This window comes from Lissotriton helveticus, chromosome 6, assembly GCF_964261635.1.
Source record: "Lissotriton helveticus chromosome 6, aLisHel1.1, whole genome shotgun sequence".
In the NCBI taxonomy this organism is placed as follows: Eukaryota; Metazoa; Chordata; class Amphibia; order Caudata; family Salamandridae; genus Lissotriton; species Lissotriton helveticus.
The window spans coordinates 1052396029-1052422639 of NC_136067.1; the positions used below are offsets into that span (position 1 = coordinate 1052396029).

At 46.2% G+C, this 26611-nt stretch overlaps 1 protein-coding gene across 1 annotated transcript in view; it reads right to left on the minus strand.

Moving 5' to 3' along the window:
- SHPRH (SNF2 histone linker PHD RING helicase) overlaps positions 1 to 26611 on the minus strand; it is an 884400-nt gene that overhangs the window by 397401 nt on the left and 460388 nt on the right. The window contains exons 13-14 of the mRNA XM_078648685.1: positions 8207 to 8463; positions 389 to 510 (exon numbers count right to left, since the gene is read on the minus strand). Coding sequence (XP_078504811.1) covers positions 389 to 510; positions 8207 to 8463 — 379 coding nt within the window. The remainder of the gene's footprint in view (positions 1 to 388; positions 511 to 8206; positions 8464 to 26611) is intronic.

A 26611-nucleotide genomic window follows, 5' to 3' on the forward strand; every position in this document is an offset into this window, starting at 1 on the left:
TCCTCTATTATGATCTTACATATGTTCAGAAGGCCTGCATTCTGTAATGCTATTTTATGTTGCAATTCATTGGGCACTCTGAAGTAATCCTGCTCCAAGTGTGCACTATACAAAACTCTATATAAAAAACATCAGACTGGCTGGTCTGCTGTGCCTCATGGTATGTGCTTTGAACTTTCCTTTCTCAGATTCCGTGAAAGTAATCTGTCATGACAAAAGCCCTTAAAATAATCTATAAATTGGTTGGAAACTATGATACATTCATGAGGCATGGATTAAACACGTTTAAGCAGATTCCACATTTAAATGCAAGAAGAGCCACATTAATTAAGTATAACTCAGTTACAGTGTACACTGGATTTATTCAATCTTAATGAGCTGCTTTTACCTTTAATAATATGGATACCAGCTAAGCCATTAAGTGCGCAAACCAGCTGCCGATGGGCTTCTTCACATTCTGTTCGACATTTCTTCTGAAGTGATGTTAGTAGTTCCTCCATGGTCATGGTACTGCAAGAATAATAAATAGCAACTTCAATTCCATGAGATTTATAAAATCTGGAAATTCAAAATGTAGGGAAAAAAACGAAAATTTACAGGCTACTATTGTGTTCACCGTTTGAAAAGATTAATTAACTAGTTACTTACCTTTGGTAATGCTTTTTCTGGTAGAGACTTTATATAACTGCACATTCCTCACCTTAGAATATTCCTTAGGCGTCAGAATGGATCTGGAAAATCTTGAGCAGTACCTCTGCGCTTCAGTAGGTGGAGTCTTTGGGCTCTTTGCCAGAAGTGACGCCACAGTACCCATATAGGTACCACTCCGGCGCACTGACATCAGTATCTTTCATGACAAGTTCTGTGCCAAAAACACGGAGCCATGTAAAAACCAATGTACTGTTTAAACCAGAATGCAGTGTCTACGGGATCTTTCGGGTGAAGAGTCCAGTTTGCAGATAGGGAGGATAGGAAGGTCAGTGGAATCTGCACTTAGATACAGTCTCTACCAGAAAAAGCATAGGACATTTACAGAAGGGAAGTAATTTGTTCATCTCATGGACACTTTTAACCACAGATTCCTCACCTCAGAATAGATATCCAAGCAATACCTCCCTGGAGGCAAGACTGCAAACTGGCTTAGACCAAAAGGTCCTGGAGGACCGAACACGCAAAATGCCCATCACGACTTACCCGAATTTTGAAGCAGTAGTGCTTCATGAACATATGTCCACATGGCAACCTGGCAGATATTCGGGGTAGGAACCCAGCACACTAACGCAGTAGTACCTGCCTGGTGGAGTGAGACTGCAAGCCCTCGGGTTTGCTTCTTCACCAGTGCATATAAGATTCTGCACAGCTTTCCGCTTCTTCACTCCGGTGAACCCAATGAATAGTTGATCAGTCACCTGATCATCTTTGGTGTGAATAATACAGAAGGAGAAAACTCTCCTAGGGTCCAAATGATGGACTTTCTTCTCCTCATTTATAAGATGACGTGGAGCGTAGAAAGCAGGCAGAGTAAGGCTCTGCCTAACATTAAACGGGGTAACCACCTTCAGGAGAAAATAGGGATGTATCCAAAGGATCAGTATGTTAGGGAAGAAGTTGGTATATAGCGGATGCACCAACAGAGCCTGAAGCTCACGGACACTCCTGCCAGCTGTAATGGCCACTAGGAAAACCATTTTGATGGTCAAGAGCTGCAGAAAACAGCTATGTAGGGGATGAAAGGAAGAACACATGATGTATGTAAGGACCAAGTTAAGGTCCAAATGTGCCACCAGAAAGAGAGTAGGCAGGAATAAATGTAATACTTAAAAAACCGAGTCACAACTGATGATTTGAAGACAGAGGGTGGAACTCGCAGCCAGGGAAAAGCCAAAAAAGCAGAAAATAATCCTTAACAATGCCCAAGGCAAGGCCTTCCTGGGCTAAAGATAGAACAAATAGCAAAACCTCAGACAGAGGTGCAGATAGGGGTCCACAGTACCTGAGCAATACCAAGGCACAAACGTATCCCAAAAGCAGCCATTAACTGTTATAGTGGATAAACGTCTGGCTGCCAAGATGACTTTGCAAACTTCAGGAGGGGGAATCGAAAATGCCCAGTTTTCACTGCTCAATCTCCAGGCGTGAAGGTGGAGTGTGCGCAGATTGAGGAGCAGGAGGCGAAGAAAGGTTTTCAGTGTCAAGCAAATAGCCCTGTACTCTAACAGAGTAATGCAAAGCTGAAACTCTACCTGAGACCAGAGTCCTTTACTCTCAGGTGGTCGTCCCCCTCCAAGGAGTTACACGTTGGTCACCACTGTAATCTCCGGGTGAAGAAGGGAGAAGAGTCTGCATCCAAGCCAACCGCAATCTGTCAGCCACCACTGCAGATCTTTCACAGTTTCCTCAGATATCTAGACCAGATTGGAAAGGTTCCTCTGATGCTGCGCCCACTGGGACTTCAGATCCCACAATTGAGCCCACATTTGCAATTGGGCATGTTTTGCAAGCATGATGGAGGGGGCAATAAGACACAGCAGCCTCAGAGTCACTCTTACCATCTGAGAGAGAGCCAGGTGTGACTTCAGCATGTTGATAGTGAACCCCAGCGAATGCAGAGGGTTTACTGTAGTTTGGAGGTGGGTGAGGACTGACTAGGGCAAGCCTGCCTTCAACAGTCAGTAGTCTAAGTAGGGGGAGACAGGAACCCCTGGCCCCTGCAGATGTGCTGCAAACACCACCATCACTCTGTGAAGAACTCAGGGACACTGGTATGGCCAAATGGGTGCTCAGCCAATTGGAATGCTTGTGACTCACTATGAATCCAAGTAGCACCGGTAGACCAGGATATGTAAATACAAGTCCTACAGGTTCAGCGCTACCATTCAGTTTCCAGGGTCTTGGGCAGACCGAACCTGAACCAACGTGAGCATGTTGAATTTCTCTTTCCTCAAAAGGAAGTTGAGAGAGCGCAGATATAGTATAGGGCAGAGGCCTCCATCCATTTTCGGCACCAGAAAGTAGCAGGATTAACAACCATGCCTTAGTGCAGGCACCACCCTCTAGATGGCTTCTTAGGCTAAAAGAGCCAGCACTTCCTGACGGAATAAGGAGAAATGATCCTTATTCCGCTGTTCTTGGGATGGTGGGAGAGGTTGAGGTCTTTCCACAAATAGAAGGGCCTACACCTTCTGGATGAGTTGGAGCACCCACTTGTCGGATGTATCTGCCAACCATTGGGGCAGGTGGTGTCTGATCCTGCCACTAGCTGTGCTAGATGAAGGGCACACTAAAGAGTTTTGGAAACTGCTGCAGCCGGAGGGGCAGGGGACTGGGTCACATGCTGGGATTGGCTCCTGCATCCTCTTTGGGCTCAGTGGCCTCTTTCTCAAAAGAACTGGACAAGCTGCTAGACCGGGTACTGCGGATGGCCAAAATTGCCTTTTCCATGTCAGGGGCAAAAGGACAGGCTGTTACATCGGGTTGTTGAGAGAGTGAGCCCAAGGGATCTGCCAGTAAGCCTGCTATTGCAAAAGTGCTTGAGTGCCGCATCAGCCTTGTCACCAAAAAGGCAGGAGCCATCAAAGGGCATGTCGATCAGTGATGACTGAACAGTCCTTGAGAACCTAGTGGATCATAACCAGGAGTGGCAACAAAGCGCCACAATAAAAGCCATTGCTCTATGCTGGGAGTCTATGGTAACCTGTCAGCACCAGATGGAAACTTTGCTGCATCCCTGCTATCCATTAAAGCTTGGTTGAGGATGGTGCCACCCTCGTTAGACAGCCGGGGAAGCAGCTGCAACACCGAGACCCAGGAAGCATGGGAATATCAGCCAAGAGGCAAATGGTATTTGCCATCCACAATGCAAGGATGGTGGAAAATGTATAAGCTTCCCAAAGGTCCAGCCTCCTAGATTCCCTATCCAGTGGGGTGGTAGGGAACAAGCTACGGTTGACCTTCACTGTTGAGACCTGCTCCACCAAGTTCGCATGGGAGGGGTGCTGGTAGAGGAATGCTGGGTCAACCGGGACGGGATGGTGTCAGCGGTCATTCATTTGGAGCACAGATGCCCCTGTACAGGGTTTCATCCAAGCTCCCAGGAGCACACTGGTGAGGGCTTCATTAAATGGGGTTAAGTATCAATGGGGTAATCCGAAATACTACAGAGCCGGGTAAAACTCCAGTGCAGGAAAAGAGTGGTCACAGTAGCGTCAATTTTAAGAGAAAAGAAATAAGAGCATTCACTGTTTAACATTCATGTATCTGCAACAAATGCAATTTATTTGTCAACACATCAACTGATTATTGTAAACATCATAATCATTTATATACGTGAGATAAAGGTGCTCGGGATAAGAGAGAATGAAGTGCTCAGGGGAAAAGGTGCATTGGAGCAGGCAGTAGGAAAAGGAGAGGCAATGTGTCATATATACATTATATTACATAGTGAGACCTGAACCAGCCTGTAACAGGCAAACTATTACATGCAAATGCATAGCATATAGGAGACCTTGATAACAGTCCTCAGTGGTCAAAGCTTGTCGTAGAAAAAAATCAACGTTTTGACCCCTTCAGAAATTCTAGGTAAGTAAATACTTGGTGTGGGGTCTTCATCAGGACGGAGTGGGGAAGAACAACAGATCGCCAGACAGCGGGAAAAATCAGGCTCAAAGAATTCCATTGTATGAGCTCATTGAAGCTCTGCAATGAAGTGCTCAGTCTAATTCCAGCTGTCGTTCTGTGTATCAACAGAGATGGGCCAAAAGTCACCCAAGTAGAAGGGACGATGGCATTCTCAAGGGACTGGCCAGTCATTCCTGATGCGAACGACAGATGGAGATTCATTGGGCTTTAAAGAGGATTCATTCCTTGTTATTCAATCGTTTGGCAGTTACATGCAGTATCAACTGACGCGCACTGGATCACATCTCCAAAGTCACAGATGCCAGTGTTAGTTTGCGCCATGAGAAGCAGCTGCATGCTAACATTGAAGACAAGTGCTGTTGCTTCCTGTGTACTACAAATCTTATCACCCCATCAGCAAGTCTGAACCAAGCACATTCACATCAAGCCTCTAGCTTGGCAAGTTATCTCCTGTGCATCAGCAACCAGGTGGAACAACATTCCACTGGAATTAATAGTGAGAAAGATTAATGTGGTGGGGTGGGGGTCAGGCAGGGAAGGGGATGAGGCACCACCGAAAGCAAGTGACAGCGGTCTCCCCATATTCTGCCAAATGAAAAAGTTATGTGCGCGCTTTTTAAATAACTGTTTTATCTAGGCTGTGCCACAGGTTGTCAAGTGCCACACTTTGGTTATCTTACCTGCTCAGTGAGGGAGGGGTAAAGTGATGATAGCTGGTCACAGCAAGAAGTTCACAGTCACGCTCGTGGGTTTCGAGCTGTGCCACTATTCTTCTGTGTACTGGCCAGGCGGGCATCTTAAGATCAGCTTGGCCCGCTGTGCCAGCTGCCCAATTGCTCCCTGCCACTGCCAGGATCACGCAGCACAGCAATTTGAGTGCTGATGCAGCATGCTGCCAGTTTTTATACAGTGCTGCCAGTGAAGAGCAACCTGTGCACTCCACACCAATGTCAGACAGGGGTGGTGGTGGACCCAGGCCACGAGGCGTAATAGGCAGAATTAATTAGCCTGTCCTGCTTCAGCTGTATTTACTTTCAGGTCAGTGTGTGCAAGCTATTAAAGTATGTTGCACACTTTTAGTTTCCCCGACGTGCACAGATGTTCCCTGCCTGCCTCGCCTCCAGTTCACCCATCAGCCCACCATCAACCACATAAATAATCCAATTGGAATAATGACTCTCCTTAGTGAAAAGCAGGCGAGCACTGCTGACATCACTAATATGATGCAGTCATCATGCCTGGACCTGGGTGGGCCATCCTCTGCAGACATACTAGGCAAACATCCGAGAATAAGACAGGTGCATTTATTTTTAATAATTACTGGGCCCATTGCCGAGAGGAGAACAATCCAATAGACCCGGCGCTATGAAATATACGCCGGTGCTAAGCACCAGAAACCAGAGGCACAAATTAAGTGCTGGTTGTAGGTACCTGATCTCGGAAGGCCATGTGGCGCTCAGATCCAACAGTTCTCTCTCCAGCAGACCACTCTTCTAGATACCCCGCTGAGACCGGGACGGACTGCACCTCCATCCTTCCTGAAAAGTCATTCCTCCTGTAGGTTTAGCAGGCTCCTTCCCTATCCAAGTTGGACAGGAATACAGCTTTTCTAGCAAGATATCTAGACCTGAGTTGATGTCTCCTCACCTAGGAGTGGCTATCAAGGAGATACCAGCTCTGGTTCCACCGCAGGCCTCTGAAAACAAATAAGGTAGTGGGACCCCACTTTCATACACAACTCTTATGTTATTTAGGCACCATCCCTGCACAGTGATGTCAGGTTTTTTTTATTTACTGGTCTTCTGTGCCCTCAGTCGAGGATCAGTCTTAACAAATTCTCGATGAAATTATGCTGATATCTAACTAAGGACTTTAACTTGTAGATGCCCATGCCACAGCCCAGGAGGCAAGAAGGTCTTGAGGAATCGGAGGTTACATAGAGTAATCACCAGAAAACTGAAGGTATGTAGCTTGTAATTATAGTGGATACTTCTAACCATGGACGTCTTACATTTATAATAGTACCAACGAGTGCCCACCAAAAGGGGGAGGGACTGAAGAATGGATTCAAACCCAAAAGTAATGTACAACTAAGGGGGCAAAATGGCCCTCACTGCAGAGCTGACTGCAAAGTCAGTAGTGCTTGATGAATGTATGCACCAACGCCCACACCTCAGCTTGGCAAATGTCCAAGACAGACACTCCTCTGGCCAGTGCCATTTTTGCAGCCTGAGGAGTGATGGAATGAGCCAGCTGGGCTTCGGGGAGTTCTTTCTTGGCCAATGCATATCATACCTTTATTCAGAAGATGTTCAACTGTTTTACAGACACCTCTTTTACACTGATTTACCTTTTATGGTTCCCAAAGAAAAAACACAAAAAGCTTGCTGTCTTCAGTGTGGTCCCTCCTGCGATCAATGTAAAACCCCAAAGCTCTATCAGGGTCAAGCCAAGGAGGCCTCTCCTGTTCTTTAGAAAGCTACAGAAAGTGTGGAAAGTGAAAAAGGGGGGTAGGGTGATTGACTGTCGGACATGAAAGGGCAATACATTAACCAGACTCGCAGCAACAGTCTTCAGCACAGATTATTCTGTAAAGGAAGTTGTATACATGGGGGTTGAATCAACAGAGCTTGCAGTTCACTCATGCCAAAAATGATCATGAAGAAAAAGACGGCTTTGATTGTTAGAAGACATTAGGAGCAAATAGTATAGGCTCAAATTTTATACCAATAAGTAACAGTAGGACCAAAATTGAGGTTACATTGAGGTAATGCTTAGGGTTTTGGAGGAAACCTATTAAGCCTTTCAGGGGGAAAAAAAAATCGCAATAGGCAATTTGAAAAAGATGTTGATCTAGCAAACATTAGAGGGCTAAAATGAAGAACCTGTAACCTTTAACCGTGCCCAAAGCAACATCTTGCTAGGGCCACGACAAAAATAACAATACATCAGAAATCTTGGTCTGTAGAGGGTCAAATGTACTTATCCCACACCAGTCATAAATGTCTTCTAAAGTACACTATAAATGAATTTCATTCAAGAACAACTACCTAGAAAAATGACAATCCTTACCTCAGGTGGCAATTTGAAAGAGCTCAGCTGTCACTCTCTAGAAATGAAGGTTTAGGTTTAAGAGATTCAGGTGCAGGTATCTACCCCCCGAAGTGGTAACCGGATTAGAAGGAACACGCTCCTGCTCATTTTTTCTGGGTACCACACTATCCCGGCCCAGTCGGGAACCATTAAGATTATATGGAACCTATTTTCCTGACTTTCATCTCAACCTTGATGGCCTGCAGGAAGGATTTCATGAAGCTCCAACAGACTGATAGAGACCTGATAGGTTACCAGAGAACAGAGGCCTCTGACCTCCACCTGTCTACTTTGTACTTTTTCAGCTGTTTCCTTACTCTAATACCTCCCATTTCTGTTTAAGACCCAATGTATTCTTGTAAACATACATCACTACTTTATATTTTCATCAATACAGCATTATAAAAATCTTTGAAACGTTACACAACAGACACACATGACCTCATCACTAATATAAAACAACTGCTTAGCTTGCCTTTTCTGCAGTGGCAAAAATTCTCCACGTACAGCCTGCGGATGGCAGCACGCTTGCCTCAGCCTCAGCAGTGGATACAAGATGGAGGTGACTGTTCTTCTGTCCAGACTGCCAAGCTTCAGCGTCCAATCAGAAATCTTCCTTAGTTTCAGAAGCGCATCCTGGCAGCAGACATCATGCTGGCGATGATAGAAATGCCTTTCAACTGGCGAGAAGTGAAGCCAATGGACATCCTCTGTTTGAGGAGGAATTTGGATCTAAGAAATGAGACAATTCAAAACCAAATGGTGATTAGCACATAATGTACAACAGAGATTTCTACATTTTCTATCCCTGCTCACAGTGTTAGCAATACCATTTTGAATTGAAGTATTAAATTCATCAAATAAGTATAAGTCTCTAGAAACAATTAAAACATTTAATCAACTCACTAGGTACTAGGATGCAACATACAGTGTACAGACTATACAACTGTCTATATGCTGAAATGTTCATGAATACACTTGGGGGCACATGCATCATCGGAAATTGTGGTGACAATTGGGCAGATTCACAGAATCTGCCCCTTTGCGACCTCAATTTTTGTATTTGGGATGCATCATCCCAAATGCAAAAATCGCTATTTAAGTAATCGCAAAATTTGCGATTACTTGAATTGCGACTGCATTTAGGGAATCGCAAATTGTGATTCCCTAAATGCAATGCAACAAAAAAAATTGCGATTTCGTATTTAAGAAACGCAAATAACCATCTACTCAAAGTTGATGGTAATTTGCGAGAACTTTTAAAAATGCACAAAAGTGCATTTTTCAAAGTTTTATGTTACACACATACATGCCCTTGAGGCATGTGTGTGTTCAACATGTTTTTAAATTACAATTTCAGGGGTGCATCAGGGTATCCTTTTGGCACCCTTGTACCCTTAAAATTGCATGCGCAATTTGCGAGTACCTATTTGGTACTCACAAATTACACATGCAATTCCCATTGATTTCTATGGGACTCTAGGCCCACAGGAATGAGTGGGAAGCAATTCCTTATTTTCAATTCGCAATTTGCGAGGTGCAAATAAGGAATGTGTAGTAATCGCAATTTTTGGGAGATTCCTACATGCATATGGAATTGCGATTCCTGAATTACGATTACTTAAAAATCATAATTCCTAACTTTGATGCATGTGGCCCTAAGCCTTCAAAACACTACTTCATTGGCTTTGGCCCTTCACTATCTTGCTTACAGATTCACAGAATATGTTCCATAGAGTGAACCTCCAGCGAATAACTGTTTGTGATAACGTGTAGTAAGGTACTTAGGCCCAAACCTGTGTTGTGTTGCAATATAAAACACATCAATCCTATTTTAAGGGAAGTGGTGTCATATTGAGTGAGCACCTGTCCGTGACTCATTCCTCTTCATAACGAGAGCCCACATTTGGGAAGCACTAAAATAAGGTGGTTCATATTTAAGATTACAATTTACACGCAGGAGCACAAGCTTCATTTTTAAAACTTGTAATACCAATCTGTCTCTACAGTAGGTGTTATTATTCATACATATCCTTATGTCATAACATGAGAAACAGAGGCTTCCTGGCTGCAATGTTGTCCAGCTGTTACGAGGAGAAAGAACAATACATCAACTTGTAACTACAGCTCTATTGTCTTTCACGACTTCACATACTTTCCTAGCAAAATCTTACACACAGCAGTATCCATCCCACAGGAGGTCATAATGACTTTTCACAGAAGTGTGGAAGGAAAGCAAGCCTACAGCCTCAATGGAAGAGGGAGAGTTGCATGTGCACCTATCAAGTAAAGAAAGTTGGAGAATTTTATGGACTCACATATATTTTCTTCTTCATCCTTTTCCATAGAATCAAATCTTAGGAGTTCAAATTGGCAAGAAGTTAAAGGAACAAGCATTGGCATTGCTAATAGGTCTTGCTTTTGGGACCTTAGAAGTATTTAGTTATGCAGCACAATATCCTTGGTGCAACAACATCAACTGTTGAACAGGATTCAATGGGCTCAAGCTGTCCGAATGAACATGTTTTCCAAGCTCCAATGGAGTTTCAAGGAAGATATAACATATTGTTAAAAGACATAACATAATATGCAGAACTGTGAGAATTTTTAGACCCTTACGATTGAGCCCAAGTACAGGTACACAAAATAAAAGAGTGGTACAGGAATTCTGAAAAGACATTTATCAAAGTCACCAACAAAGATTTGAGTTGTCTGAAATCATACATCCATCACATTATAAAACGGGGAAAACCCAATGGCTTCTAAAGTAAGACGACCAGTTAGCATGCATTGTGATGTTAAAGAAGCTCTGTTAAGATTGTTGGTTATTCTTGCAGAGATCACCAACTGGTTGGCGCTAACAGAGGAGGATAGGAAGGCTTCAGGAAAGACGTGTGTGGCTCCGTGCTCCTTGAAAAAAGACGTAAAAGTAAACAAACACCTTTTGTCAAACATAACTTAAATTATGTTTTTACTGGCTGGAGCAAGATTTTAACTTGTCACAAAGAGTTTCAAGACTTAACAGCATTTATCATGCCTATCTGTGCATACAAAGTCCTAAAATGCATTTCAGGGCAATTTCAGACACTTTAATATTCCAAAAAGTGGCAACATCAATCTTGGGTGAACTTGACTGTGAAAAGTTTTGTCATCATTAGGAGTTAAATCATCATATTTAGGAACAGCGCCATAAAAGGGTAAGAAGGTCCTGAGTCAATATTAAAAACTTGGTTAGACTTTGATGGCTGAAAAAAATGTTGCTGTGGAAGAAAGGAGTTCAATTTCATGTGGCACTGCAACATGTCTACTGTGTTTAGGCCAAAAAGAGTTGGTGGAAAATGTTCATAGTTTGGGGGTTCCACTTAACAAGGAGGAGTTGCTGTCATTTTTAGGCATGGTCGAATATTCCACCAGATTTGAGAAGAGGCTATAAACAAACTTGATGAGAGAGCTGTTCATAAAAATATGGAATTCAAACTGGCTGAAAGGTCTGAAGAGGAGTTTAAAAGAAATATTTAAAAATGGCACCTGAATTGTAAACTGGGGAGGTTCAAGTTTCTATACACACAGTAAAACTTCCAATGCCTAACCAATCAATTAATTTATATTAAGCCACACCTAGCCAAGAATTATTTGAAGACTATAGATCCAACACACAAGCATGAAAGCTAAATGTACAAAAATATTTTGTTCGCAATCAAGTACAATTTAGCAATGCAAAATCACCACCTCTGCAGGACAGGAATCTATGCTAATTTTCTACTGCAGTTTTGCGAGCTGCTTACTCAATTTTAAAATAATAAAAATGAATGCAAGTCACATGCAGAAAATAAAAGATCGCCTTTCAAATCAAGGAGCCGAGGGAATCGGGTTTTCATTTCCTGAACACTTCTAAAAGTGTGAAATCATGTTCTCTTGTAGAAATGGAATTCGAAAGTGTCAGAAGAAATTGCAGTTGATGAAAAACACTACATTTTTAAATTCGGATGTCTTTTTTTGAGTGCATATACTAGTAGCCTTTAAACAACTCCACTAAGGGCTCCACACAAGGCATACATTAAATGGTACAGAAGTCCTGAAACAAAATGCCCACGCAGAGTTCTGTTTTGCAAAAAGCAGAGCAGAATGTTGTTGGAATTCTTTGTATTACAAGATCACCACACCCCTTTCTTGCTTTTCTGATTATCTGAAGCAAAACAGAGCTTGGTGGCATTTCCTGTTACCGTTTCATGTAGGACTTCAGGGAGAATCTGATATTAACAAAATGTGGAGGTAACTTGTCAGTGCACACACAAGTACGCCCACGACTGGAAACCCCAATATAGTTCTCACCCATGTTATTTAATGAAAAACACAGTCTGCACTTCTGTTTAATTTGTCCGTGGTAGTGATGCATCATCGGCAAACTTGTTTTTTCCCCTGGCATGCGCACTAACTCAACAAGATCTGTTTCCTCGGTTCAAGAAAGAAAACAAGCATGCGAAAAAAAAAAGGATGCAAGTGGTGCGCGCGCGCAACGGCAAAAGCAGGCTGGCGAGTGGTGTGCGATGTGCGCGCACCATGACGAGAGAGGAAAGCCAGATGGCGCCTCTGATCGTCATTGTGCGCGTAACCGCATGCTCTATGCCAGCCAAAAGCTTGTGGTTGAACTTTTAACCCGTTGCGCACTGATGACGGAACCGCTCCGTCATCAGCTGCGGTGGCGCTGTGCTGATGACGGAGCGGTTCCGTCATGGCCCGCCCGACGCGCCTGCGCGGCGCGGATTCCGCGCCTGCGCTGGGCGTTCTATTGAGCGGGCGGGGCCATGACGGAACCGCTCCGTCATCAGCACAGCTCAACCGCGGCTGGTGACGGAGCGGTTCCGTCCCCAGCATGCGGCCGCCCCGCCCCCTTAGCACTGCGGAAGAATAGCCGCCGCAGTGAAGGGGTTAAAAGCCCACACACTAAATGTCTCCCCGAGCAGCGCATGCGCTGGCTCAGACGAGCCCTAAAAACTAGGAAGAGGAATACTTCAATGTAGGAGATTCCTGAGCACTGCCTGTCTTTCTCCGGAATCTGATATGGAATAAAAATGAAAGCAATGTTGTTTAGTGAAAGTGTGGCATGGCCAAATGTTGCAGCTTTTTCGATGTCTAGATAGAAAAGACACTTGCACAAAGAGTGTTGCTCTGAATGCCATCCCTATAGTGTATTGTGGGGAGCAGTTATTTGCCTTGTTAGGACACAAGGTTATGTAGCTCACATTTCAATGAGCAATCCCTTGATTATAAAATGCCTTTCCTGGTAGCAAAGGCAAAAATTCAATTAGAAAATCTGATTGTATCTAGGAACTTGAGGAACTTTTCATGATGTACAGTAAATGGAGTGATTTTCCTACCAGAAGTTATAGATATGGAAATAACGAAGGTATGTCCGCAGAGTGATTAAGGTGTGAACTTTCTTAACTTGTGTTAAACACAAGATAGGTCTATTGTATCTCCCTGTATCTAAAGGTTTCTACTGTGGAAAAAAATCCAGTATTTTGACAGAGGCTTTACTAATATGTGGCTAGGAAGAAAGCTGTTTTTCGAATTGCATATTTTATTGAAGGAATATGGTTAACAAAATGTAAACCGCTACATCAAATATGATAGGAGATAGAGGGAAATCCTGCCTCATGCTCCTATCAAGGGTAAAAGAGATGCCTGGCACTACAAATATAAAGGTGGTCCGCATGTGTGGGACCTTCTGGTTGTACAGGAGTCCCTATGCCAGATACATGATAAACATTGTTTTATATATGTTCCTTTTCTCCCTCTCCACTTTCCCTGCTCTATTTTATTCGTTCTAGATTGGATCACTAGAATGATGATATAACAGGTGGCAACACTCTATTTTTGGAAGGCCGCCCTACACACACTTCTACTTATCGACTTTCTTTTCCTGGTCCTGAAGAAGCGCCAAAGATCTCCTCCTGAGACCACTAGGTCTACCCAATAAGTATAAAACTTTCACCACACATATTTACACCCAGCTACCTCGGGCCATTATAACCCTTTAGCAGCCTTAACCTAACGGTTTGCTACTCTTGAGCGAGGAATCCACTTATTAAATTGATGTAGCACTGATACCTCTAGTCATTTTAATACTCACTCACCACTCTTTGGGCACCACCTCACACGCATCATAAGGTGAAAATTCAAAAGATCTCAGCAAAGCAACCCTTTGGGGGACCCATAGGGCATTGCAGCGCCTGCCAGACGAGGAGCAATTGCCCTATGATGAAGCATGACATCCCTTGGGATGTGAGGGCAAAAAGTAAGAGCCATGCTGACTCTATTCCCCATTCCCTAAACTGACTCTTTTCTCTTTGGAACAGTGACCCCTTGTTTTAGTTTGCACATTAAGTAGTGAAATCGGTCTATGAGCAGTACACAATTTTGGGTCCTTACCCATTTTATGGACCAAGGAAATGGCAGCCCATTGCTTGGCAGGGGCAACTCCATAATTACTTTTGAATGAGTTTTAGAGAGCAGTTAAGGGTTCTGCCAAGCATAAGATTAATGTTTTGTAAAATAAATTTGTGTAGTCATCCGGCCCAAGTTCTTTTATAGGACACATCCCCCGAAGGCCTGTTTAAATTTTGAGACATCGATAGGCTGCTCTATTTCTCACTCCAGTAGGTGTCTTGGCATAGCATATCACAGAACTGTAGATAGTCTTTAATCTTTGCGCTGTCTTCTTTGTCTTGGGAGTACAGGCATGGATGAACCTTCCCTTTTATTTGGCTCCTTAATTGCAAATGTTCCATTGTCTCTCTTTCTCTTTCTTACATACCTCATAACTGTCTAGGTCTGGAGCTGGTGGGCTAACAGAGTCCTTACCTTGTTGCCTTTATCATAACAAGGTTGGCCCAATTTCAGAAATGGCTTTGTGGCCTGTTTGTTTAGAGGATGTTTCAAGTAACCCCTCAGGTTTGCTAGTTGCCTATGGGTTTTTATGAGGGAGTTCTGTGTTTCAACATCTACTAGGGAAGCTAATTCTGAAACCAGATGTCTTTCACCTCCTTAGCCTCACTTTGCTCAGCAGTAAATCACCGCCATTGACTCCTCTTTTACCGTTGCCTTGAAGGTGTCCTATCTAGTTGCCAGTGGGGTATCTCCTTGTTTATTTTGAAAAAGTTTACAATAAACTAGGCCACTTCCTATTTCATTCAACTGTCTCTAACTGTGTCTGGCAAGATTTGCTAGTGGGTTTCAGTGGCCGTAAGTGGCCCTTCACCCCAGGTGACCTCAATATGACCATGATGTGATAATGAGATAGCTGAGTTAGCCAAAACTTGTAATTTGTGCATTAGAGGGTGGGATATAACAATATCATCATTCAGCCCCCACTGTTCCAAGAGACAATTTAAGCTCTTGGAGAAGATCTCGGTTTTGTGCCCTGCAGAGCAACCCCTACCCAGGCCAGGGTCCCACACTAGATTAAAATCTCCCTCCACTATCATCTCTTCCTCAGCTCCTTCCATGAACTTTCAAATAGTGGCTTTGAGGAAATGGTCCTGTCTGACAATTGGGACATATATGATTATGTAGGTAGTGGAGAATCTATTTCCCCAATTTTGAACTTTCAGGAACTGCCCCTCTCGGTGCATTACTACAAGGAAATTCTCCCTCACCAGATTGTTGCTGACTAGAATGGTCACCCCTGCAGTGCCTATGCCCAAATCTGAATGGAATATTTTTATTGTTTTCTCAGTGAGTCTCCTGAAGTAAAATGAGATCAAGGTTGTAGTGTCTTTGGCTAGATTTCCTGTGTTAGTGTCTTTTGTTGGGAGAGTTTAGCCCCCATATGTTAAGTGAGAGTAATTTAAAAGTACAGGTGTATTTTCTTGTATAAGTCAAAACCGAGGGCATAATAAAGGGGCCCCAACCTAACTCTTATCTCCCCAAAGAAAAAATATACATCAATGGAACCATTTTACCCAATAAGGCCTCGATGATTTACTAAAGGTCTTCAAATGTCTGTCATTCCTTTCTTCCTTCCCATGCCCCCCATCTTCTACTATCTCCCCCATCGACTAGGTCTACTTAGACCTGATTCAGGCCAGGGCACCCACTCATTGAGGTGTCCTCCGCCCTCATATCCTTACAGGCTGATCTGACGCTACTGATCACGTCTCACCTCTCGTTTTCTGCATCTTCCAGGAAGGGTCTCAGCTTGCGGCTAACTACATGCAAACGTTCTGCTTGTAGATTGTTTGTCGGGTTGATCGAACATTCCTGGGTTGTGTCTGCTCTTTGGCATAATGATCCGGTAACAGCGGTTCTTCAGCTTCCACCCAGTAGTTAAATCATCTCATTTTGCCTTCTCACGGAAACATGAGGCAGAAAGTAGGTGATTCGTTAGTGGCTTAAAGTCTTGTCTCTTCAAGGGGGTTACCAATGACAATTCTTGGTAAATTTGGATTCTGGCACCATCTGCGCTCAGATACTCCCTCTCCAAAGCTGCGGTGATAATCTGTTCCTCAAGAACAAAGCAGTGCACTCTTGTGATATCATCAGGTGTTGGATTGTTGGGGCACCATGGCGGGCCTGGCCAGTGTGTTCTGTCAAGTTCAATAAATTTGGGGGCTTCAGAGTCTAGCAGGTCCCTAAAGAGCCAAATTATGAATTCTTCGAGGGGATCATCAGAGGTAAATGAAGGTACCTCAAGAATTCTAATGTTTTGGCAGAACCTATTTTCTACGTTTTCTAGTTTTCCCTGGAGATATAGGTTTTGTTCCAGTAGTATAGTATCTCCGGTTTGATATATTTGTGCCCCTCTTCCACACTTCCTGGTTCTTTTCTAAAAAGAACCCCACACACTCACTGATGTCTTTTTTGAGGTCTGAGAGTAAGAATCAATCAGTACATTTGTAGAGAGCACTATTCACCCGTGAGGGTCTCAAGGCACAGGGGGGAGGGGGGGCCTGCTACTGCTTGAATAGCCAGGTCTTGAGAAGCCTCCTGAAGGTTAGTAGGTCCTGGGTCTGCCGTAGGAGGATGGGGAGGGTGTTTCAAGTCTTGGCGGCGAGGTGGGAGAACAATCTGCTGACGGTGGTCGCTCTTCGGATGTGGGGGACAGTGGCGAGGGCGAGGTCAGCAGAGCGGAGCTGTCGGTTCAGGGTGTAGAAGGAGAGTCGTCTGTTGAGGTATGCCGGTCCGGTGTTGTGGAGGGCCTTGTGTGTGTGGGTGAGTTGGAAGGTGATCCTCTTGTTGATGGGAAGGCAGTGCAGGTATCTCTGGTGTGGTGTGATGTGATGTGGCTGTTGCGCGGGATGTCGAGGATCAGGTGAGCAGAGGCATTCTGTATGCGTTGTAGGAGTTTCAGGAGTTTGGCTGAGGCTCCTGCGTAGATGGCGTTTCCGTAGTCCAGCTTGCTGCTGACGAGGGCCTGGGTGACCGTTCTTCTTGTTTCGGTGGGGATCCACCTGTAGCTCTTGCGGAGCATGCGGAGGGTGTTGAAGCAGGAGGACGAGACGGTGTTGACTTGCTTGGTCTTGGAAAGTGTTGAGTCGAGGATAAACCCCAGGTTGCGTGCATGGTCGGTGGGTGTTGGTGCTGCTGGTTGTTTTACAGGTTGATGTTCGCACATAGCCCTCCCAGGTCTTATCTGAAACCCACAAACAATAACTTTAAGTACTAGCATGTGACAGGTGCCTCCTTCAGTTCAGTATCGTCAATTTTGGTTGTGTTGGTTTGGGTAGGACTTTGTTCGGCTTTTCCAATTGCCTTCCTGAGAGTTATTTGTCCATATGTACTTGAGGAGAGGTCATCTTGGCAGTCTAGGCTAGCAGTCGGGCTCTAGCTCATCAAGAAGAGGGATCCCCCCACATTCCAGCCCTACAGAGAAGGGCCGCAGACACCCAGAGCAGGGGGTGTGCACAGAAGACGCTCTTCTAGGAGAAGTGGCATTAAAGACCTCTGGGACATCCCGCCTAACCCTAGATCATGGCTTTCTCTCAGGCAGAATATATATTTAGAGTTCAAACCTGGGGAGACAGCTCTGATTCCGGGTTTCGCCAGAGTCGTCCCCTTAAGTTAGGGTTGGCATATCGCAAGCAACAAGAGGAGGTGCTTAAACCTAGGGCACGCTTGAGGTCACTTATCAGGAGAGGTAGGTAGTTTTAACAGCAGTCTGGATGCCACCTACCCCTCCTGAAGCTCTTCACATGTTATGAGTCGTCTCCTATCTATGTTTAGAAGGTGCTCATTTCTCAGGGTGAGGGTGGAGGGGAGCGTGGGCAAATTCGAAATCAGTTATTTTTGTTGCTTTGGGTCTGCATTGGCATTCCCCTTTCTCACATCTCCTTCTTCCTTAGTGAGATTGGCCTGCACCTCACAGTCTTAATTAATTTTAGGGTAGGGTGTGTTCTTTTTTCTTCCACCTGTTTCTTCTTCTGTAGCACAAGTTGAGCCGAGGTCGCTACGGCCTCAAGTCTTTTCCTGGGATTCTTCTTCCCACTGGGTCTATTGTATCAGAAGCTATATGTAGGGCGCAACTAGCTCGGGAACCAGCCGCCATCTGAAGCCTCGTCAATCACTGCAGGGCAGGAGTATGGAAGCTGTAAAGACCAATCTCCAAACCCCCTCAGTCCACATTACTCCTGGTAGGTTCCACCGCTGTTCTTCTATTTATGCCCAGCCAACCATTTTAAACCGCTTAGTCGTGGTTGGGGTCAGATTCTCTTGTCAAAAGCAGAGAGGTCTCAGGCAGCATCACTGCCCTCTCCATTCCTAGGAGGGTCTAGTTTCTGGCTCCAGCAAGGTAGGAGCACCAGTAGGAATAACACCACCCAGGCAGTGGAGGGGAGTGACATAGCTCTGTGATGGTTTACGGCTCCGTCTTGGATCCTCAGAGCTTTTAGAACATTTTGCATTTAACCCCTCCCCCACCTCCCCTTCTGTGATTCTACCTCCCTCCCTTGATGCGGAGACAGAGGAAGACGAGGCTTGGGACAAAGTGCACAATGCCTTCAAATACTGAGAAGCTGGCCAATCTAGAAGGAGAGCTATAGTGTGGCAGGTACCATATGGCAGGATCTAAGAAATTTGGCTGAGACAGTCAGAGGAGTAAGGCTGTAGCACTTCGCTCACCACTGTTCTTCTGTTTAGGCCCAGTCCACCATTTTGAACCGCTCCCTTGCGGTTGGGATCAGATTCTCTTGTCACAAGCAAAGAGGTCTCTGGCCGCCTCCCGACACACTCCATTCCTAGGAGGGTCTGGTTTCTGGCCCAAGTCAGGTCAGAGCGCCAGGGGGAAATCACACCACCCAGGCTGTGGTGTGAAGCGACACAGCTGTGTGTCAGTTTACGGCACCACCTGGGATCCTCAGCACTTTTAGAAAATGTGCATTTAACCCCTTCCCTTCTGTGATTCTACCTCCCTCCCTAGATGTTGAGACAGAGGAGGAAAAGGCTCTGAAAAAAGTGCACAATGCCTTGCTTGCCTATCTAGAAGGGGGGGGCTATGGTGTGGCAGGTACCATATGGAAGGAGTTAAGGGATTTGGCTGAGACTGTCTGTTTAGTAAAGCTGCACCTCGTCCATTAAAGCACTGTATAGGTCCTTCCCATCACCCTTCTTATTACCCGGGGAGACATCAGCTATGTATACATTTATATTCTTCTTGAACATGTTAGCAGAGCAGGTTAGTGCAGTGTTCAAATTCCCATTACAATTAATTTTCTTCTCTTGCAGACCTCGCAACCTTGGAGCCACTCATCTCACAAACCGACATTAGCTTGTCTCCGAGAGAGACCAACGGATTGATTTGTTTCTCCTGCAGTTTTCGGCCTAAGGCCATCTTATTCAGAAGGACAAAGATTTAATCTTCTGGCAAACTGCAATCAGATGAGGCAAATTGATTCTAAGTATTAAATATATCTTGTCTTTTCGGTCAGAGGGCCTGTCATTTAGAACATGGGGTTCCAGAGGACACATCTGCTTGAAAACGTGGGACTCTGACGGGTACATATAGGACAACGTTAGCAGTGCCCGAGTCTGTGTGTGTTCATGCCTGAACAATTTGGCTCCTGGAATGGAGGTGAGTTAGCAGCTTGGTTGGTTGGGTGGCTCCAAGGTTGCAAGGCCGGGACATAGGCCAAAAAGGAGCAAAATTAACATCAGCACAAAGAGGGCTGTTACCAGGACAGGAAGCACTGGCAGTGGAACTGGAAGAACTAGAGCAAATGAGATTGACTGGAGCGATATTTAAATGTAGGAACACTGACCTTGAAGTATCTGTGGTCAAACCATAACAATCTCCTCAATTGCAGAAGGCACAAAGGCATTTACCTCGAGCTTTGACCTTGAGGTGTCTAGGATGGAATCAGACACCAAGAGATATGGCAATGAGTTGCTGAATCTACTTTGCTGTGATAAAGAACATCGAAAACAGATCAGCCTCACTACAAATGGCCTTTGCTTTAGCAATCCAGATAAAGATATGTAAAAAGGAGATCTCTGTGCAGAAAGGTATGGTGAGGATGAACTACAACACTGCTGGGTATGTTACAAGGTATAGGGAAAAAGCACAAAAGCCACCCTGCAAATCTGGTACGGTTGAAGGGGTTCAGGTTAGAAAAAGTGCTGTGAGCTGGGATACTGCAAAAATTTTTTGCTCTTCCATTGATTTGCCCTTTTATGCCAGTGCCTTTGATGGTTCGGCAGAACATGGGAAAAGTGCAATAACTTCCACTTCTTTTTATGAGTAGGACCACAGCTCAAATGCAGGAGAGGGAAACATGCCTTGCTGGGCACCAAAATAGAGACTAGTTACACACCACAATACAATTTTTCAGGGTCATTGACGCACCCCAATATTTGGCATCTCTAAATGCAATCAGAGCGGGTGGCAAAGATGGCGGCGTGAACATACGTGTTGCTCTGGCGCTCCCGCCGACGGCCCGCTAAAGCACCAGCTTTTGGCCATTTAAGTGATTGCTGGCCGAAGCACCAGGGCTGCGGGGCACTTTTCTGGCGACGTGAAGGAGCTCAAGAGCGCAGTTCTGACGGCGCGGGCGAGTGCGCCCTTCCCACGAGGCTGCGAGGTGAGGCCCTGCGATCCTTGGCGGTGTGGAGGGTAGCCCGGACGGCAGAGAGGCGACCCCCGGGAGACCTGACCGGAGCAGCGGCCGGCGTTGGTGGTTCTGCGACACTGAGGAGGAGACGACAGACGGCCGAGCCTGAGTGGAGCATCAACAGAGGTCCTACCGCAGACGGGGGAGGAGACAGGCTGCTCCCGCCCGCCATCTTGTGAGTGTCCCTGCGGGGCCTAGCTGCACACGGGAACGGTTGAGGGCCCGGTGGCGGTACCAAGGCCCTCCCATTACGGCGCCGCCGAAGGAGCGGCTAGTGACATTGCCCATGACCAACCGTAAATCGGCGGAAGGAAATGAAACCGGGCGGCCACTGATCACTGGAGTGGAGACATCAGGGCCCTAGGAAGTGGGGGAGGCTACGGTCGGAGCATACTCCCCGGGGCCCAGCCTGCGGTACGCCGGACATCGGTAGACTTTGTCGGGAGTGAGAAGTTGGAATCCTGCCACCAGCACTGCAAGAAAGAAAGCAGCCGCCATTTTAGAGAGCTCGGGATGAGGCTGCGGCCTTCTGGAAGCCCTGCGGCCTGGTCCAGGAATCCCTGACGGGTGAGTCCCTGAGTGGGAGCGGAGAGCAGCCCATTTCGGCGAGCCCACCACAGTGGTTGGCGTCAGGGACCCCGGCGAGGACACAAGGGGAGCACCATCCGCCGGCCGCTGGGGAGCGAGCCAGAGGGACGTGGGCAGGCCCAGCGCTGGCAGAGGGGCCTAGTGGAGCCCTCCAGCACCAGAGTCTGCAGTTGCTGGGCCCCTGCTGAGTGAAGACCAGCCTCACGGGTCATTACATGGAACAGGGGCGACAAAGGATTGTTTCAGGCAAGTGCCACTTTTCAAGGGCGTCCAAGTGCTGGAGAGGAGCGGCGAGGGAGACAATCAGTTAGAGTTGTGGGCCGCCCAGGGACCGGGGTGCCCTGATAGTGTGGGGCCGGGTGTTGAACCTCCTTAGCGGAGACTGTGGGGGGAAGTGGCGGGCTCCCCACTGTGGACCACACAGTAACTGCATCACCCTAACCCACTTGCCTCTGTGCCATGATGTTCGAAAGCGCCATTTGCTGAGAAGAGGTCGGACACCACAGAGCCCGGCATCCCCAGAGAAAGTAGATTCGTGCCTTGGTGGGGACACAGTCAGTGCCCGGGTGTCCAGTGACGCTGGAAAGGGAGGCACCCAGCTACTGCACACTATCACATGTCACGAAGGGAGGCGCAGCTGGGGGCGGTAGCCATGCCAGTCAGCTCAGGGTTTCATCTGGACTTAGTTTGTGGCGCGATAAGTTCTCCTCCCGGGGGCGCAAAGACAGGAACCTGAAGGACTGGTTTGCGAAAGCACAGGCTGGTCAACAGGCTACCGACATGGCAACGGGGGCTGTCCGCCCTGCATCCGAGCGAGACGAAGGTGCGGAACCGATCACTAAGGCATTTCTAGAATCCATGTTTGTTGCGCTAAGGGAGGATGTTAACACTTACAATTCCGGCAGGGCGCGCTGGGAGAGGGAACTAGGTAGAACACCCAGTCACAAAGAGTGGGAGGGGATATACTATAGGGCCTGCCATTCAGCATACCACATGGGGCTCACGGAAACCCTCACAAAGGTAGCAACCTACTGGTATTTTACCCCAGAGCGTCTTCACTCAATAGGCCACACTAGAGAGGCGACATGTTGGCGGGGCTGTGACCACGTGGGCACTTTGGTACACCTATTATGGGAGTGCGAACATATCCAGCCTTATTGGAATCAGGTGACAGACGAAGTGGATAAACACTTCAATACAGAAATTCCACGTTTCCCAGCATATGTCCTTTTGGGCCTCCCAAATCCTCTGACTTATCCTCTACGATCTCGTAGAGGCGATACAAAATATACTCACACACTGGCGTACCTCCCACATCCCAACCTTCACAGGCTGGCTACTTCGCCTGTTGCATGTTCTCGGAATGGGGAAGCTGACATTGACAATAGCAGGGGAGGGGTCCAAATATGTTGAATTGTGGCAACCTTTCTGTCCCTCTTAGCCTTTGAATTCCAGAGTTTCAGACAGCTTAGGAAGTGGACAAGGAACACGGGTGGGGGGTGGTGAAGGAGGGTGGGGCGCGAGGGGGTTTACAAACAACTTGTCGACACCCCCACCCACCTTGCCGGGCACACGCTCGACCCAATCTTCACCTCCAGCAAACACATCTCCTTCGATCACACCACAGCTCTCCACTGGACGGACCACAGCTGCGTTCACATCAACTACAAAAAGACCATGACCCACAACCCCCCACAACCTATTCCCCGAAGAAATTGGAACAAAATCACCACCACCCAGCTCTCCTCATCACTTCACCTAAACCCTCCTGCCAAATCATCGGACCCAAACCAAGCAGCCACCAACCTCACACAATGGATCACCCTCAGCGCCGACGAACTAGCACCCTTGAGAAACCATCAAATCAAGCAAGGTAGCAAAAAAGCCCCCTGGTTCAACGTTGACCTCAAGAAATCCAAGAAGCTCTGCCGCACCCTCGAAAAAGCCTGGAGAAAAAACCCAACCACTGACAACCTGGCCTCCTTCAAGAACGCCACCCGCAAACACCACCAACTGATCCGATCCACCAAAAAAACAGCATTCAAAGATCGACTTGACAACAACGCCCAAAACAGCAAGGAACTATTCAACATCGTAAAGGAATTTACCAACCCCACCGCCGGCACCAACGACATCACTCCCTCCCAAGACCTCTGCGACTCCTTATCCTCATTCTTCCACAACAAAATCGCCGACATACATAACAGCTTTGAAAACCAGTCCGAAGACCAGTCCACTCCACCCACCTCCAAACCAAAACAGCTCTCTAACAACCTTTGCGCCTGGAACCCAATCACTACCGAAGACACCATCCGCCTAATGAACTCCATCCACTCAGGATCGCCAACCGACCCATGTCCCCACCACATTTTCAACAAAGTAGACTTCACCATCGCACCCCATCTCCGCGATGTCATCAACTGTTCTTTTGACTCCGCTACCTTCCCGGAAAGCTGGAAACATGCCGAACTCAGCGCCCTTCTGAAGAAGCCCACAGCAGACCCCTCTGAGCTTAAGAACTACCGCCCCATCTCGCTCCTCCCTTTCCCTGCCAAAGTCATTGAGAAAGCCGTCAACAGTCAGCTCGCCGCCTTTCTTGAATCCAACAAATCCCTCGACCCCTCACAGTCCGGCTACCGAGCCAAACAGCACCGAAACCGCACTCATCGCAGCAACAGACGACATCCGAACGCTACTGGACAACGGAGAAACAGCTGCCCTCATACTACTTGACCTCTCCGCCGCCTTTGACACAGTCTGTCATAACAACCTTACACAACGCCTCAGCAACGTCGGAATACAAGGAAAAGCATTGGACTGGATCATCTCGTTCCTCGCCGGAAGAGCCCAGAGAGTCCGCCTCCCCCCTTTCAAATCAGAGGCCACCGAAGTCATCTGCGGCGTACCACAAGGATCATCACTCAGTCCTACCCTCTTCAACGTATACATGAATCCCCTCGCATCCATCGCACGCCAACACAACATCATCTCCTACGCAGACGACACCCAGCTGATCCTCTCCCTCACCAAAGACCCAAACACCGCCAAAACCAACTTACACGAAGGAATGAAAGAGGTAGCCGAGTGGATGAAGAACAGCAGTCTAAAACTGAACTCGGACAAAACGGAAGTCCTCATCTTAGGTTCATCCCCCTCCGCCTGGGACGACTCATGGTGGCCACCGGCCCTGGGAAACGCACCCACACCTACGGATCACGCACATAACCTGGGCTTCATCCTAGACTCCTCCCTCTCGATGACCAGACAAGTCAACGCCGTCTCATCATCATGCTTCAACATCCTACGCATGCTCAAAAAAATATTCAGTTGGATCCCCACCGAAACAAGAAAGACAGTCACCCACGCACTGGTCACAAGCCGACTGGATTACGGAAACACCCTCTACACCGGAACTACAGCCAAACTACAGAAAAAACTCCAACGCATCCAAAACGCCTCAGCCAGACTCATACTGGACATCCCCCATCAAGCTCACATGTCCGGTCACCTGAAAGACCTCCACTGGCTCCCAGTCAACAAGAGAATAACGTTCCGTCTCCTCACCCACGCACACAGAGAAGATCCTTCTCCTACTTAGCGGCCAAAACCTGGAATTCTCTCCCCACCCACCTCCGCCTTACACAGAACCACCTCTCCTTCAGAAACCAACTAAAAACTTGGATATTCGATAAATAAAACACCCACCCTCCCTCAAGCGCCTTGAGACCCTCTGGGTGAGTAGTGCGCTATACAAATTTCTGAACTTGAACAATTTTTTTTCTCCCTTTAATTTCCATTTTATGTAAGGTTTTCCTGCTTTGGTACAAACCCAATGTTATGCTTGTGGACCTGGCTTGACCTTTTAAGCCATATGCTACGCAATGTTGATGATATGACAGCTAAACCTCCATGGTTATATTTGTGTATGTTGAAATTTCAATAAAGAGATTTAAACCATAAATGCAATCAGAAAGAGAGGAGCATTCATGTGCTTGGTTCAATGTACCAGTTTTAAGGCATCAAAGACACACATACTTGATGATTCACTAAAGCTATGTTGCCAGATGCGGAGCCTCACCCAACCTAATAGACCAAGGAAAGGTTTAGTGCTCAACGGGCTGTCAGCACCTGGGTGGCGAATGTCACTTCCTTGGACCTTACACTGATTCCAACCGTAACAAGTCGCTTGATATCAAAACAAAGAGGATCGTATGACCTGGAGCAGTCATTATATTGGGGCTTTCAAGCAATGTTGTGCTTGATCAGTGGATGTGACCTAAATGAAGTAAGGGGAGCAACCATGGAATGGAAAATATGCTGAACTTCTTTATGGGCTGAATTAAAGTTAGTACAATGCCAGGTTTTTGAGTCCCTGTACTAACCTTAACTTTTCTTATTCAAAATTAAATCAAACATCTTCTGTGGTATTCAAGTTTAATTGCTTTCTTTCTATTTATTTTTTATTTATTTATTTTAATTTGGAGAGTGTATACAAAGTACAAAAAATATACGTTCATGAGCAATTTTAAATACAAATCTAGCTAATATATATTTACACAAGAAGTTATTTTTCAGCATTTCATAAGTATATAAAATACAAATAAAAATCTCTAATCAGTTAAATTCTAACACAGGAGACAAGACCTAAAATCATGACTCAGCCTGACCCCTTACGCGACAGATTGCTTTATAATCCATTTCTTCAAATGGGCCCAGATTGCCCTGCCTCTCCTACTTGCATCTCGCCTTTACATTTTTATAGTGATTTCTCAAGGTGATATATAGCCAGCAAACAACGTAGCCAAGCCTGATATAGAGGAGTACCCACAACCTTCTAATGTGTAGAAATGAGGAGCCGGGTCACAGCTATTGAAATAAAAACAAACTTGTTCTTCCGATAGTCAACTTGTGCCTTCTCATCGCATCCTAACAACATTAGCGTAGGGGTTATATTGATTGTAGTCTATAGCTGCTGATAAAAATTCCTCTATTTGCTTTTTAAGGGGTCCCAATTTCTCACAGGTATAAAACATGTGGATTGTGTCTGCTGGCCCTTGATCACAACGAGGACATTTATCATCCTCTCTTTTTCCCAACCGATGAAGTTTTGTGGGAGTGAAATAGAGCTCGTATATCGTGTAGTAATGTTGGGCTTTTAGGTTGGCTGCGAGGAATGTCCCTTTAGCTAA